Source organism: Asterias rubens, chromosome 9 (genome assembly GCF_902459465.1).
Source record: "Asterias rubens chromosome 9, eAstRub1.3, whole genome shotgun sequence".
Taxonomy (NCBI): domain Eukaryota; kingdom Metazoa; phylum Echinodermata; class Asteroidea; order Forcipulatida; family Asteriidae; genus Asterias; species Asterias rubens.
The window spans coordinates 7,843,948-7,858,516 of record NC_047070.1 but is presented as its reverse complement, the minus strand read 5'-3'; the positions used below and the strand labels follow the sequence as shown (position 1 = coordinate 7,858,516).

Sequence of the window (14,569 nt, the reverse complement as noted above, 5' to 3'; positions counted from 1 at the left end):
CCTTAGATTAACCATTGTTCTTAATGCATTAATATCTGTGCTTTGTCTTCCACTTCCAGCTACCAGCAATAATGGACCGTTTTATTCAAGCCCCTAAGAAGCGCATCGTAACGAGAGCACGCAAGGAGAAGGACAAATTTGACGGTGGGTAAAACAACCAAAAGAACCTATCCGCAAAAACCAATACAATCAGTTGTGTTTAGGGCTAACATAGGTTTAAAGGCACTGTACGTGTTCAGTAAATACTTAAAATATATATTAGCATAAAAACTTACTTGGTAATGAGCAATAGAGAGCTGTTGATACTATAAAATATTGTGAGAAACTGCGCCCTCTGAAGTAACATAGTTTTTGAGAAAGAGGTATTTTGTCACTAAAATATTTTTAAAGGATTTCAGCTAAAGCATGTTCTTAAGCATCTGAAATCACACAAACTTATGCAACAAGGGAGTTTTTTCTTTCATTAGGCTCTTGCAACTTCAATGACCATTTGTGCCAAAATTTTTACAGGTTTATTATTTATGCATATGTTGGGATACACCAAGTGAGAACACTGTGTCGTTGACAATTACCAATGGTGTCCAGTGCCTTTAAGGCCAGAGAGATGCGTGGAGCATGCTGAATACCGTACAAGGTCATTCTGATCTATGCAACTCATTAGGGCAGTAACGGGACTGTCTCGTGGCCTACATTTGTCATGTATTGGCTTGATCAACCCTGTAAATCATTACAAACAACAACTGTCTCTCCCTCTGCGGTACGCTTGTATTGAAAATTCGATTTGATAACAAGGCCATTGTATGTATGCGCATGTATTTATTATGGGTACACGCTACAGTGCATTGAAAGGTGGACAGTGATCATTGAAAATAAAATAATAAAAAAAATTTATTCATTTAATAACTTCATCTGGATTGTTGATTGTTGTAAAAAATAAACTTTGTCCGAAAGCTCATCGATTGTTAATAATTGAGCTATTTTTTTTTTTTTTAATGATTCTACTCTTCCAGAAACCATTGATGTATTATCCCGAATTTTTGAAATAGTCTAGTTTTTGTTTTTGTTTTCAGACCTGTATTATTTTTAGCTGGCAGCAGTTTTACTTGTCAATATTTAAAATGAAATAGGGATGCTTTTCAACACAGAGCAAGCCAGCTGGACCAAAAAGTTGTTTTAAAGACACTGGACACTATTGGTAATTGTCAAAGACCAGTCTTCTCACTTGCTGTATCACAACATATGCATAAAGTAACAAACCTGTGAAAATTTTAACTCAATTGGTCGTCGAAGTTGCGAGTTATAATAATGGAAGAAAAAACACCCTTGTCACAAGCAGTTGTGTGCTTTCAGATGCTTGATTTCGGGTTCTAAATCTGAGGTCTCTAAATCAAATTCGTGGAAAAAATTACTCTTGAAAACTACATTACTTCAGAGGGAGCCGTTTCTCACAATGTTTTATTACACTATCAACAGCTCCCCATTACTCGTTACCAAGTAGGGTTTTAGGCTAATAACTATTTTGAGTAATTACCAATAGTGTCCTCTGCCTTTAACTGGCATTTGAACCACTGTTAAGGGAGAACACTGCTGTTGTTTTATTTGTGTTAATCTTAAACCTGTACCTACTGGCTGCATATTTTGTATTAAATTTTGTTTATGATAAATCTTCCACCACCACTGAGCCTCAAAAGTTCCTGGAGATTCTGGTCATGAAGATTGTAAATTTTAATAAAATTAAGTTCAATTCAACTCATGCTATGATTCCTCTTGCCAACCCACAGCCCTCAACGTGTCCCGTGCCCTTATCAAACCCTCCATCGCCAAGCTGAAGAAATCTGGCGAGCCGTTCTTGCAGGATGGGGCCTGCTGCGCCGTAACGCCCAGCCTGATGAAGTGCAGGGAGTGTCGCATGAAACCCAGCTCTAAACAGTCCAAGATGAATATTTTCTGCCGGTTCTATGCATTTAGAAGGTAAGATATTTTTGAATTTAAATATATTCAATTTTAAAGTATTTGGGTACTTTATGTAGCACAAAGCACAATGTCCACAGATTCACATTAAACTTAAATCATTCAAAGATAAGGATAGAAGTAAGCTTACCTTAAAATATTACTTGCTGAGGTGCTGTAGTTTATGAAAAATGAGTAAAACAATGTCACAAAATTAATTTTCGTCTCCATTTTAGCATGTAAAGCGTATTCAGCAGATGGTATATTACCATAACTGGTAATTCTGTTTTACATGCTAAAGTATTTTTCCTCTCAGTGAGACAAAACTTATTTGTGTGACTTGTTTCACTCATTTTTCATAAACTACTTAAGCTTTAGTGAATCGAAGTGACTTCTCTTTATAAATATTTTTCTCGTTTCTTGTCCTTACAGATTGCGATATTCCAAGAACGGTAACCTGACTATAGCTGGTTTCTCGGAGCCGAGCCATTGTCAACCGGAAGATCTGACCCCATGGTTGCCTTGCCCCGATGCTGATTGCCAACTAGACATCGAGACGTCCAAGTACATCTTGAAGAAGGTCGGGGATCAGTTCTGTGAGCTTGTGGAGCAAGAGCATCAGGCCCAGTCTTGGAGCTCAACACCAGGTCAGTCTTTTTTTTTTTTAAGTCGAAGCATCATGGGTTCATCGGGGTTCACCACTACCTGTTTATTGACTGGCCAGCTGGATCAGTTTACTAATCATTTAAAGGCAGTGGACACTATTGGTAATTACTCAAAATAATTATTATCATAAAACCTTTCTTGGTGACGAGTAATGGGGAGAGGTTGACAGTATAAAACATTGACAGAACTGGCTCCCTCTGAAGTAAAGTAGTTTTCGAGAAAAAAGTAATTTTCCACGAATTTGATTTCGAGACCTCAGAATTAGAATTTGAGGTCTCGAAATCAAGCGTGTGAAAGCACACAACTTTTGACTAGTCCTCTCGTGTTTTAACTGAAATTTGGCCAGCGGACTACTGTTAAGAGAGATTGTTGTTCAATTGAGGTCCAGTTTGGTATTGACCCCCTGGCTCCAAGGTCACACATAGCTGATGTCTGCTTGCTTGCCATGTTGGAAGTAAAATTACATCTAAAGGGTCTAAAAGTTAAGAGAGAAACAAAGACTTGTCTGTAACCTTTGCCTGAAATGTTTTGTATTTATTTAATCTACAGACAAGATAGCGTGGAAGAGAGCCGTGACAGGTGTAAGGGAGATGTGCGATACGTGCGACACGACGTTATTCAACATTCATTGGACCTGTCCAAAGTGTGGCTTTGTGGTGTGTTTAGATTGCTACAAGCAAAAGAAGAACCCCGTCACCAAAGGTAAGTTTACCCCCAAAATTTCAGACTTGGTTTTTTTCTGAATTAAGAATTTTTCAAGTCGGACTGGAAAACAAAATAGCTTTTCTCTAGATGTTATAAGTCATGTTTTTTTTTATTTACTTCTGTAGCACTGTGTTTTGGGCTTTGGGGGTTCAAAATGACAAGACATCAAGGGTACGTTTTGGCAGTCATAACCAAAACTATTTCAGTTGAATTGGCCATTGGATAATCACTGGCCAACTATCGAAACAGGTCAACCTGTTGCATTGTGGCGTCTGTATAATTGGTTACAGGCGCCACAATGCACACCAAGTTGGCTTAGGCTGTGATATCGAAGTCTTACATAGCGCATGTATCTAACAACAAGGTACTCAAGGCACTTAGTATATACATTAATACAGAAAGAGAGGTTAATGAATTCTAAAGGTGCTACGGCCCAGCTTAGCCTCTATAAGCAGTGTCATTTGTCAGCCCTTTGATTTTTTGATTTGTTTTTCCAGCCAAGGGTAAAGCGAGACCAAGCCTGGTGTGGCTGAAATGCATCAAGGATCAACCTCATCAGCTGGACAGCCTCATCCTAACCCAGATCATCCCCGGCTCTGGTAAGACTATTACTCCTTGCTCTCTTTCTTACTATTAGTATTTTTAAGAGTAAACTTCAAGCTATGGATATGGCTAACATCATCAGGGGGGGGGGGGGGGCTCACTTCATGTAAATCATTGCTGCTCAGTCACCTGCACGTGTACATCCCGATATGTGGAGATTGTGCAGTAATTCTTTAGAACCAGAACCTTACCAATTTCCCCTCATATTAATGGGGGTTCAGCTGCACGTTACGCGAGCAAACACATGAAAGTAAACGTCAACAAATTGTGTTGTTTGTAGGAGACGTCACCATTTAGGGTTTCATGCTCACGTTTGACGTCTGCATGTACGTAACTGACGTGAAAAATGGTTACTTCACGTATGCTAAAAACTTGAGATTTAAAGCCATTGGACACTTTCGGTAAACAGTATTGTTCAAAGGCCCACACTTCGTGTATCACAACTTATATATAAAATAACAAACCTGTGAAAATTTAGGCTCAATCGGTCATCGGAGTCTGGAGAAAATAACGGGAAAACACACTCTTGTTTTTGCACATTTCGCCGTGTCATGACATCTGTTCCGAAAGTGTATAATTGCTTTAAACAACACAATTTTCTGATGTTCACGTGTTTGCTTGCGTAACGTGCAGGTAAACCTCCCTATTGTCATCATTAACCTTCAATCCTACCCTATCTCGACTGGTCCTGGCCCCCTGTCAATGTTGTCTCTCATTGCTTGTTAAACCACTGATCATAACCGGGGCCCTGTTTCATAGTGCTGCTTAAGCACAGACATTAGCTAAGCACAACAAAATAATGCTTACCAGAATAAAATTACCAGCCTACTCATGCACCATTTCTGACTGGTATCCTGCAAATTGTTGCTAAGCAATAAATTTGTCTGCTTAAAAGCAGCTATATGGCCATGCTTACAGGGGATTTCTTAGCTTATGGTCCATTTGTTTTACAGGGGCACCAGGGCCCAATTCCATAGAGCTGCTCATTATCTCTAAGTGGGTTGATATTTTAAGCAGTATTTTGTGCTTAAACAGCTCTATGAAATTGGGCCCTGAAATGCAGATCTATGCGGTAAGCAGAGCCAAGAAATTTGATCCCAGCTGTAAACTTCAGAAGGTACACTGTTGCTTTGGGGTTTTTCCGACATTTAGAATCCAGAGAGGCTGCATTCTTATAAATACTCCTGTTGAAATTAAGATGTGAATGTATTATTTTAAAGGTATATTGATTTTTCTTGCAGCTCTTTGGGACGTCGGGATGCTTGTTCATCAGATGCGAAATAAGTGGAACATCGCTGCCTCCTGTCCTTGTAGCAAGAGGTCAAGAGAGGTCAACTCACCCGACAAAGTGCCTGCCATTAATGGTGTCTCACCGGTGAGTTGTCGTGTCTGTCTGTTTGTTTCTTTATTTGTTTTTTTAATCAGGCCTGATACTTTACGGAGGCAACAAATGCGATTGCCTCCATGCCCCATGGTCATTGCCATGGTGCCATTGAAATGCCCCAGTAGAAATTTACCATTTTCCTCATAGGGTGCCCTTTACCAAGAAGAAAATGCCCTGGTGCCCCTACCCTTTCAAAAACAAAGCATACAGGCCTGGTTGTTTGGTCGTTTGTTTAGATGATCTTTCTGTCAGGAGAACTTAACAAATCCCACAAGGGGATATAAACATCAAGCTGGCAACAACCAATCTCCCTCATACAAATATTGGTTTAGCGTCTACGATTTTGAATGGCACAAATCAAGAAATTGTGACGCAGGAACTAGACGTCATTCTTGTCGTTGTGAAATCAGCTGTTAGCTTGGTAGGATTTGAACCCACAATCTCGTGATTGCAAGTCGTGTAGTCTAACAACTGGACCATTGGACCGCAGTGGCGCGGCTGACTAGAATCCTTGTTGTCTTTATTGTGATCTATCTCTTTTTTGTTTTTACTCGCACCCCGTCATCACCCAGTTCATCACTACTTACGCGTTCCCGCACCCTTTGCACTGCACATTGTTCGACATTACTCGAGAGTCTCCAAACTTCTAAGAGGAACTGTACCTGAAGGAAGATAAAGCACATTGTTTATTATGTCATTTATACAGTACATTTATGTACCGTGTATTGTTGTTTGTTTCAGGTTGTGTTGAATAATAAAACACCAAGTGAATCCAGTAAGAGCGAACCCAGTGATTCCGGTAACTCCACTCCGATTCACAGCAACTCCAGGAGTCCCAAAGCACCTAAGCTAACTACCTTCCCATCTGCCTCTCCGCTGGACGTCTTGGCCAACGTGGCTACATCAGCCCAGTCGGAGAGCACCAAACGCTTCACAAACTCCTCCCCCACGTCGTACGAGCAGTCGCAAACAGACACCAAGGCCTCAATGCCGACCACCGACAAAGTATCGCGGACGGATGCCGAGTCTAACAAGGCAGAAGCCTGCTCCACGTTACGTGAGCTCTTGACGAAGACTGCTGGTAAACTTGGACGTCCGACTGGAGGAATGGATGGATCCGCCTACCTCATGACCGCATTCCTCCCTAGAGGGGACACAATTAACAAGAAGTCTACCAGGACTATGACCAGCACCTTTAATGATATCATCGCAACCGTGGTGGAGCAGAATATTTCGGCGCCGGCGCTGAACAAACACGATCGCGGCCAGATCAAGATGCCAACCCGACCAGCCAGTCAGCAGACGATCCCAGTGGAGCTCCCTCAGACCATCTACTCCACCAATCCACCCCTGAAGCCAGAGTCTCCTCCTGTTGGTGTTGTCGCGGTGAACGCCACCACCGCTGCTGGTGAGGCTACCATTCTACCTCAGGGTAGACAGACATTGACGGAGTCTAGCGTGGAATACCCAGATGTGCCTCATTCTTGGCTCTGTGATGGCCGTCTGCTCAGGCTACATGATTCCTCTCATAAAGGCAACCTCAGGATCTTCCAGGAGCAGTGGAGAAGAGGCGTGGTAAGTCCATTCTCTTGTCTTCTTGTTCATTTTTCTGCAGGCTTTGAACTTAGCTCTTGGAGGGGCACAGAAAATTGCCTCTGGTAATAACTTTAAAAAAATGTTGTCTTGGTGCAAAAACGCGTTAACCACACTATCACTCAACTATCACCATCCCCCCGCTCGCTCCCTCCTCACAGCGCAAATTACTACCGTCTTGCAACAAGACTACATTTTTCAAAACGGGTTTTTCATAAGTGTCAGATCTGCAGAACGAAAATGTTGCAACAGGTTGAGACCATTTCATGTTTTGATACAACTATCTTTCAATTCTACTGAGCTTTTGCCAAAAAAAAAACTCATTTTTTAGGGATTCAATAGTATTAATAACAAACATCTTATTTGAAGACAGCATGTTAAATGGCGTTTGTACTTTTTGTAGGACAAAAAACAGATTTACACTTAACTTACACAGTTTGAAGATAATGATAGTAGAAAGCTTCCCTGAAATTATTACGTGCTGAGGTGCTGTAGTTTTAAAACTTGAAATTGTGTAGATAATGTTCTTCTAATCCGGTCTTGTAACAAATTCTCTGGTCCAGTAAAAGTTTTGAGCCACAAAGCCCTGCAGTCTCTACTTTGTCCTACTGTTTTCCAAAGATCAAATACCACGCCAGTTTAAGACATTCCTAAGTAATTTAAAACTGTTTTTATCCGCACAGCCTGTCCTTGTGAGTGGGGTCCGTAAACTACTCGATGAGCAACTGTGGCATCCAACGTTCTTCAATACAAAGTTTGGAGAGCTCACGAATGACCTGATCGATTGTCACACGGGCAATGTCATCCAGGGAGCACCCATGAAGGATTTCTGGGACGGCTTTGAAGACGTACACAGTGAGTAACATTTAGAAAGTTGTCAGTTGCCTCGGAGTAGATTAGCGCTCCATAATTTAAAGGGTCTATGTAACTTTTGTAGGACATAAAACACAATGTCCACAGATTTACACTAAACTTACACAGTTTGAAGATAATGATAGTAGAAAGCTTCCCTGAAAATATTACTTGCTGAGGTGCTGGAGTTTTTGGAAAATGAGTAAAACAATGTCATGAAAATAATTTTCGTATCATGAGACGAAAACTATTTTAATCATTTTTTACAAAGGTATTTTCATGACATTGTTTTACTCATTTCTCAAAAACTACAGCACCTCAGTAAGTAAAACTTGAAGGGAAGCTTTCCACTATCATTATCTTCAAACCCTGTAAGTTTAATGTAAATCTATGGACATTTTGAAAAGGTACTCAAATCCTTTAAGGCCTTGAACAGGTGTCAATAATTGCATAGGGTTGGAAACAATTGCAGATAACCGGATTGATTTCGTTTGTCCCTTTACCAAGGCTCGAATTTAACACTGGACCGCAGGCCAGAGGTTTAAGCGTCGGGCCAGTAATTTATGACCAAATATCTTTCAATTCTATTGAGCTTGTGCCAAAAACAGTTCATGTGAATGTGAAATCGTGTAGATTGTGTTCTTCTCGTTTTTTTCTCTCTGATCTGTTGACAAATTCTCTGGTCCAGTAACAGTTTTGAGCTACAAACCCTGCATGTCTTGTTTGCTCTACTTTGTCCTACTGTTTTCAAAAGATCAACTTTGCCAGTTTAAGACATTCATAAGTTTTAAAAGCAATGATTGAATGTTTGTGGTTGCAGATCGTCTGGAGACCAAACACGGCAAACCGTTCATCCTGAAGCTGAAAGATTGGCCGCCGGCCGAAGACTTTGCAGAGTTATTGCCAGACCACTTCCAGGATCTGATGAGGAATCTACCACTGCCTGAATACACCAGACGAGACGGACGTCTTAATATCTCATCTAGGCTGCCAGATTTCTTCGTCAAACCGGACTTGGGACCCAAGATGTATAATGCATACGGTGAGTTCATCAAGCTGTGTTAATGTGTATGTGCGATAAATTAGTCTTACGATGCCAGGGTCCAGTTTCATGATGCTGTTAAGCAGAAAATACTGCTTAAAGAATCGCTTGGCTAAGCAAGAAATGATCAAGGTACCAGTCACAGCTATAAACTGTATGATGTTCTGGCTGGTAACCTATTCTTGCTAAAAAGAAAACAGTTTTTTTTGTGCTAAGAAATCGTGTTTTGTTTTGCTTACAAACTAAGTATCTTCCTGTAGTTACTCCCAAAGTTAACTAAAACCCATTAGCTCTAACGCCTTCTTTTTGCAGGAAGACTATTTGGCCTATATTTTGTGTTTTTCCCCCAGAGTGTTTTTAACCACAAAATGGGTTAGTCATTATTTAACCAGTTATGTTTGTCGTTTTTCATTTATGGATTTTGTTCACATTCTCAAGTTGAATAACTCTTTGTTTCTCCAAGAAACCCTACCAGAGTCTTTCAATTTAGCCTTTGTCAAAGACTCTGCTACCTAGGGTCAAAGCGCCAGGCCATTAACTATATTTGCTAAGCAGTCTTCGCTGTTCCTATTTTATGATATTTTATTGCTGCTGTTTTATACCTGGAATTTGAGTACATATGGGTAGAGTTTATAAGCTTGATCATTTTTGTTTTGTGAAGGTCTCGCTACACGTCCAAAGGAAGGCACTACTAACCTGCACTTGGACATCTCCGACGCGGTCAACGTCATGGTGTACGTCGGCGACAACAAGAACATTCAGAACGGCAAGGTGGCCAGCGAGATCTCTCAAGACATCCTGGATGCCATTGATGAGGTGTGTAACGACGAGCAGACCAAGCAACGTGTCCGAGAGAACAACGAAAGGCCCGGCGCCATCTGGCATCTGTTCCGCGCCGACGACGCCGATAAGATCAGGGAGCTGTTGACCAAAGTGGCGAAGGAGCAGGGACAGGACGTCCCCGATGACCACGATCCGATCCACGACCAGAGCTGGTATCTGGATGAGGACCTGTTGGATCGTCTGTTCAGAGAGTTTGGCGTACAGGGCTGGCCAATACTACAGTGCATGGGAGATGCAGTCTTCATCCCAGCTGGGGCTCCCCATCAGGTAAGAGTCAAATGCTGACATTATCATGATAGCCCTTGTTTGATGATTGTCCCTTGTCCAGAAACTTTTTGTTTACCCCACGGTTTAACCCAAATGCTTTTTCACACTGTGTCCCTATTCCATGGGTTCCACTTGCATGTTTCAAGAAACCCCTGGGTTTTACAGCTTACTCCTACTCCGTTTAGAGGATCTTACCATCAAGGGAACTCGGCAAACTCCAACAAGGGGATATAAACGCCTACTGCCAACAACCAATCTCTCTCAATTTAACGTCTACAATAATGAAGTGCACAAATCAAGAAATGGTGATTCAGCAACTACACCACAATACTTATTCTAGACAATGTGAAATTCGACCCACAACCTTGTAATTATAAGTCCCGCAGTCATAACCACTGGACCATGGCTTACTGACTGACTAAATACTGACTGCTTACTGTAAATAAAAACATGACGCAATTTAATTAAATATAGGCATCAGAATGAAGCCCCGTTCATACTTCCAACAAATGCGATACAAATTTCGTTTCGCATTTGCTAGGAGTATGAACCGGGTTTTACTCTAAGTTTTATCTCAAATAAGACACTTTTAAAACAAAAAGCATTATTTTGTCCTCTTTATCAGGTGAGGAACCTTCACTCCTGCATCAAAGTAGCAGAGGACTTTGTGTCCCCGGAGCACATCTCCAACTGCTTCCAGCTCACCCATGAGTTCCGTCGACTCAGTAACGCCCACTCCAACCACGAGGACAAACTACAAATCAAAAATATCATCTTCCACGCCGTTAAGGACGCCGTCGGGGTCTTGATGAACCAGGAGAAGCAGCAACCGAGTAATGGGTCACCACGGTGACAAGAGAGGAATGGTAGTAACCATCATTGCTTAGAGTTGTAGGATTGTTCTAGCAGACCCGCCGAGAGGGGACGCTTACGATGTGAGGTAAACCACGCATCTGAGATGGGTGTCTTCGGCTACTGGTATAACCACCATTGCTTAGAGTTGTAGGATTGTTCTAGCAGACCCGCCGAGAGGGGACGCTTACGATGTGAGGTAAACCACGCATCTGAGATGGGTGTCTTCGGCTACTGGTATAACCACCATTGCTTAGAGTTGTAGGATTGTTCTAGCAGACCCGCCGAGAGGGGACGCTTACGATGTGAGGTAAACCACGCATCTGAGATGGGTGTCTTCGGCTACTGGTATAACCACCATTGCTTAGAGTTGTAGGATTGTTCTAGCAGACCCGCCGAGAGGGGACGCTTACGATGTGAGGTAAACCACGCATCTGAGATGGGTGTCTTCGGCTACTGGTATAACCACCATTGCTTAGAGTTGTAGGATTGTTCTAGCAAACCCGCCGAGAGGGGACGCTTACGATGTGAGGTAAACCACGCATCTGAGATGGGTGTCTTCGGCTACTGGTATAACCACCATTGCTTAGAGTTGTAGGATTGTTCTAGCAGACCCGCCGAGAGGGGACGCTTACGATGTGAGGTAAACCACGCATCTGAAATGAGTGTCTTCGGCTACTGGTATGGCTGTAGGCAGCATCGACAACATCGACGATAAAAGCTATTCAGCCATTAATGCTGAAGCTGCCTATGCGGATACAGCTTGACATGAAAAACACAGATGAGAATTTGTGGGTCCAGACTAACTGACAAAAACCAGCAGAATTTGCATTCCTATTGAGGGTGGTTTAGGGGTACCAGACTTGTAGAACAGTGGACTTTGATTTTGATAGGAGATAATGAATTGAGGGTTTAGAGATTATTATCGAAGACGAAATACTATAAGAGTTGGTTTGCATGATTGTGATATTGGTGCTGCACAGGGTAGATGATGGATTCTACATCCTGGTTGATCAGTATGAGAGAATTGTCTTCATTGAAGGCAGTCTCTCACCCTGTGCAAAGAAGGTGCACATTATGATGCAGCAGTAGAAAGGTACACGATGTGAAATGAGAGTAACTTAATTTTTCGTACATGACAACATTTTGATACCAAGAAATTTTCCTTCTCAGAAATGGAAAGTTGTGTTGCGACAAAACTCATACTGAAATGACTCTGCGTCAAAATAAGTCTGTAGATGGAATGGCTTCACTCTTGGGGGGTGGGGGGGGGGATTTAAGTTGAATATTGTTTGGCAGTCGAAAAGAATTGAGTGCAAGAAAGGGGAGTAATTAGTTGGCCACATGAATCCAGTTTCATTTTTGTTTTGACAGTATTTGATGTCTTGATCTTAAGATATTGTGGATCTTTCAGTGCTACCGTTAAGTTGCCTTTATATTGTTGTTTTTCATTAGTTTTTTACTTTTTGTTTTGTTATAAATCTTTTGATGAGTACACAAAATAATGTTGTGGCCAAAGGGTTTAGCTAGCTGAATTCATGTTAAGAAATCTCTGTAGTGAATTTTGTATAAACGGAGTTTAAGTGTGTTTGTGTTTTTCGATTTTTGTGTTGCCCTCTTCCTCTCCGGGCCTATTTATATCAGCAATGTTTCATTCTTTTCAAGAGTAACTTTCTGATGTTATGAAAATTGATGTGAGGGCATTTTTCAAACCTTTGTTTTGGCCGGGGAAAGACCTTTGCATTGCTAGAGTAGATATCTAACCACGAGACCATCAGTGTATAAGGGTAAAAATTATCATCTATTAAGGCAGGTTAGTGTAGAGGTGTAATCTCGCCTTCCACCTCTGGGACCCAAGTTCGAGTCCCACTGGGGTCGGATTGGGTTTTCAGTCCTTACTTGACTGCGTGGGTGTTCCCTGGAATAATTCTCTGGGGTTTTCCTCCCACATCTAGAACTGAAACTACTTCATCATCATCTCTTCTCGTTTGGCTCGTATCCGAGCGATGAGAATGTTATTCCAGATCCAGACTCCTTGTATTTTTTTGTGGTAAGCTACAGAACTACATGTACTGTTCCTTCATTTAAAAGAACAAAACATAAATGTTAAAAATATCTTAACGCCAATAATCAATGGCTTTGATGTTCAATGTAATTGTGTGATGAGGCTACAGCAATTAACACATAATCTGACATTCCATTTTCTTGTGTTAAGTGTTAAACGATCGTCTACAATCAATTTAACCAATATCATTTGTTGTTGTTTTGTTTTACGTTTCCAATTGATTTTGTGTGCCATAATTTATAGGCACCCTGTTTGTGCACTATTTCCGGTGGCAAGTTTTCACCGTCGTCTAAGATTGGATTTCGCAGACACCGTATACTTTTCTGATTCGAGCAAGATGTTCATACCATATGAAGTGTAAAAGATGTTTCTGCGGAGGAATATTTTGTTTAATGACATAGACTTTTCAATTGCACTAGTTTTGATTTGACAGGGAACCTTGTGAGTTTTGTTTTCTGTTGTGTTATTTTGTTGTTGTCGCGAGGAGCACCCTGTTAAAAACACAATGCAAGTTTTATGTAATAGTAATGGGATTCAAAGGCCATATGTCAATACTATTTATCCTGATAATTTTTATTGTTTTATCCCGTTGAAACGTTCTTTCAAGCAGTTTGTTTTTCATGGTAGTTTGAGGGAAAAGTGATTGATGTACAAATTTATAGGGGAATTCCAAGTCATTAGATTATGTCAAAGAGATTCAGTACAGTAGTTTGAATGAAGCAAGGTCTGGTTTTGTAATTACGACGGTAGAACATCATGAATTAAAAAAAATTAAATACAAAGAAAGAAATTAAAAGACATTTAAGTCAAGTGACCTTTGGAGGAATGTCTATATGTACAAATACTGTATATAATTAAAAAACAAAACGTGTGTAGTGTGTACGTATGTAAATTGTTTTTAATACTTTTTTAGTGAGGGATAACAATTTGTACATAACTAAATATTGCCGTTGTGCATTTTGAGAAAGAAGACAAAAAATGACAATGGTAGACTAGTTTGATGACATCAGATTATTGTTTGATAACCGGTGGTTTCTTTCTGTTTTCAATGTGTGAATGAGATTGGTGTAAACGAAGGGAGTGAGTTTGCCTTTTAATAGTGTTTCTGTACATGTAGGGTTTAATTCCTGAGACTAGAAATGTGCATCTTTTCACCTTGAATCTTGTGAGGAGTGCAGGGCATTCTGGGTGATGTGATGAGTGTTAAAACTCCATAAATACACATGTAGCTGTGCTGTATATATGTCATATAGTGTTATTTTTATATGAAAGACAAATTAAGAAGTCATGCTTATAATATAGGGTGTGTGGATGGAGGGCACCAACGTTAAGTGTTGGACCCTCCATCCTAAAACAAAAAACAACAGCTATGTACAGTCTAAGACATGTGAATACATGCACCCTATTTTATCAGAGATAAAAAATTTAAAATATCTGTATGCATGGCTTGGCTTGCTAGAGCTTATTACTATAAAATTGTTAACTGAAGGAGAAGAAAACCATGAATCTAAAATGAGAAAATAATGCCTCCCTTGGTCTTTTTTCTGTGTTAATGTTCTGTCAAAATTTTACAACTTATTTATATCAAATTTAGGCAAAAATTGAGATTTTTGTAATTACTTTTTTTATCAGATTTTGTCCTAAATTGCACAAGTGTGTTTATAAAATTAAATTTTTTAAATGCAACAGGCTATACAATTTTGCCTTAAATGCATATATAGCCTTGTGTATTTATAAAATTTTGCCC

At 40.5% G+C, this 14,569-nt stretch overlaps 1 protein-coding gene across 2 annotated transcripts in view; it reads left to right on the top strand.

Moving 5' to 3' along the window:
* LOC117294465 overlaps window positions 1-14,340 on the top strand; it is a 114,739-nt gene extending 100,399 nt beyond the window's left edge. For both annotated transcript variants that reach the window (XM_033776877.1, XM_033776878.1), the window contains 11 exons: window positions 60-144; window positions 1,782-1,971; window positions 2,383-2,597; window positions 3,166-3,318; window positions 3,819-3,920; window positions 5,166-5,299; window positions 6,050-6,883; window positions 7,585-7,756; window positions 8,574-8,795; window positions 9,457-9,905; window positions 10,531-14,340. In XM_033776877.1, coding sequence (XP_033632768.1) covers window positions 60-144; window positions 1,782-1,971; window positions 2,383-2,597; window positions 3,166-3,318; window positions 3,819-3,920; window positions 5,166-5,299; window positions 6,050-6,883; window positions 7,585-7,756; window positions 8,574-8,795; window positions 9,457-9,905; window positions 10,531-10,758 — 2,784 coding nt within the window. In that variant the 3' untranslated portion in view covers window positions 10,759-14,340. The remainder of the gene's footprint in view (window positions 1-59; window positions 145-1,781; window positions 1,972-2,382; window positions 2,598-3,165; window positions 3,319-3,818; window positions 3,921-5,165; window positions 5,300-6,049; window positions 6,884-7,584; window positions 7,757-8,573; window positions 8,796-9,456; window positions 9,906-10,530) is intronic.
* Window positions 14,341-14,569: the final 229 nt, after the last annotated feature.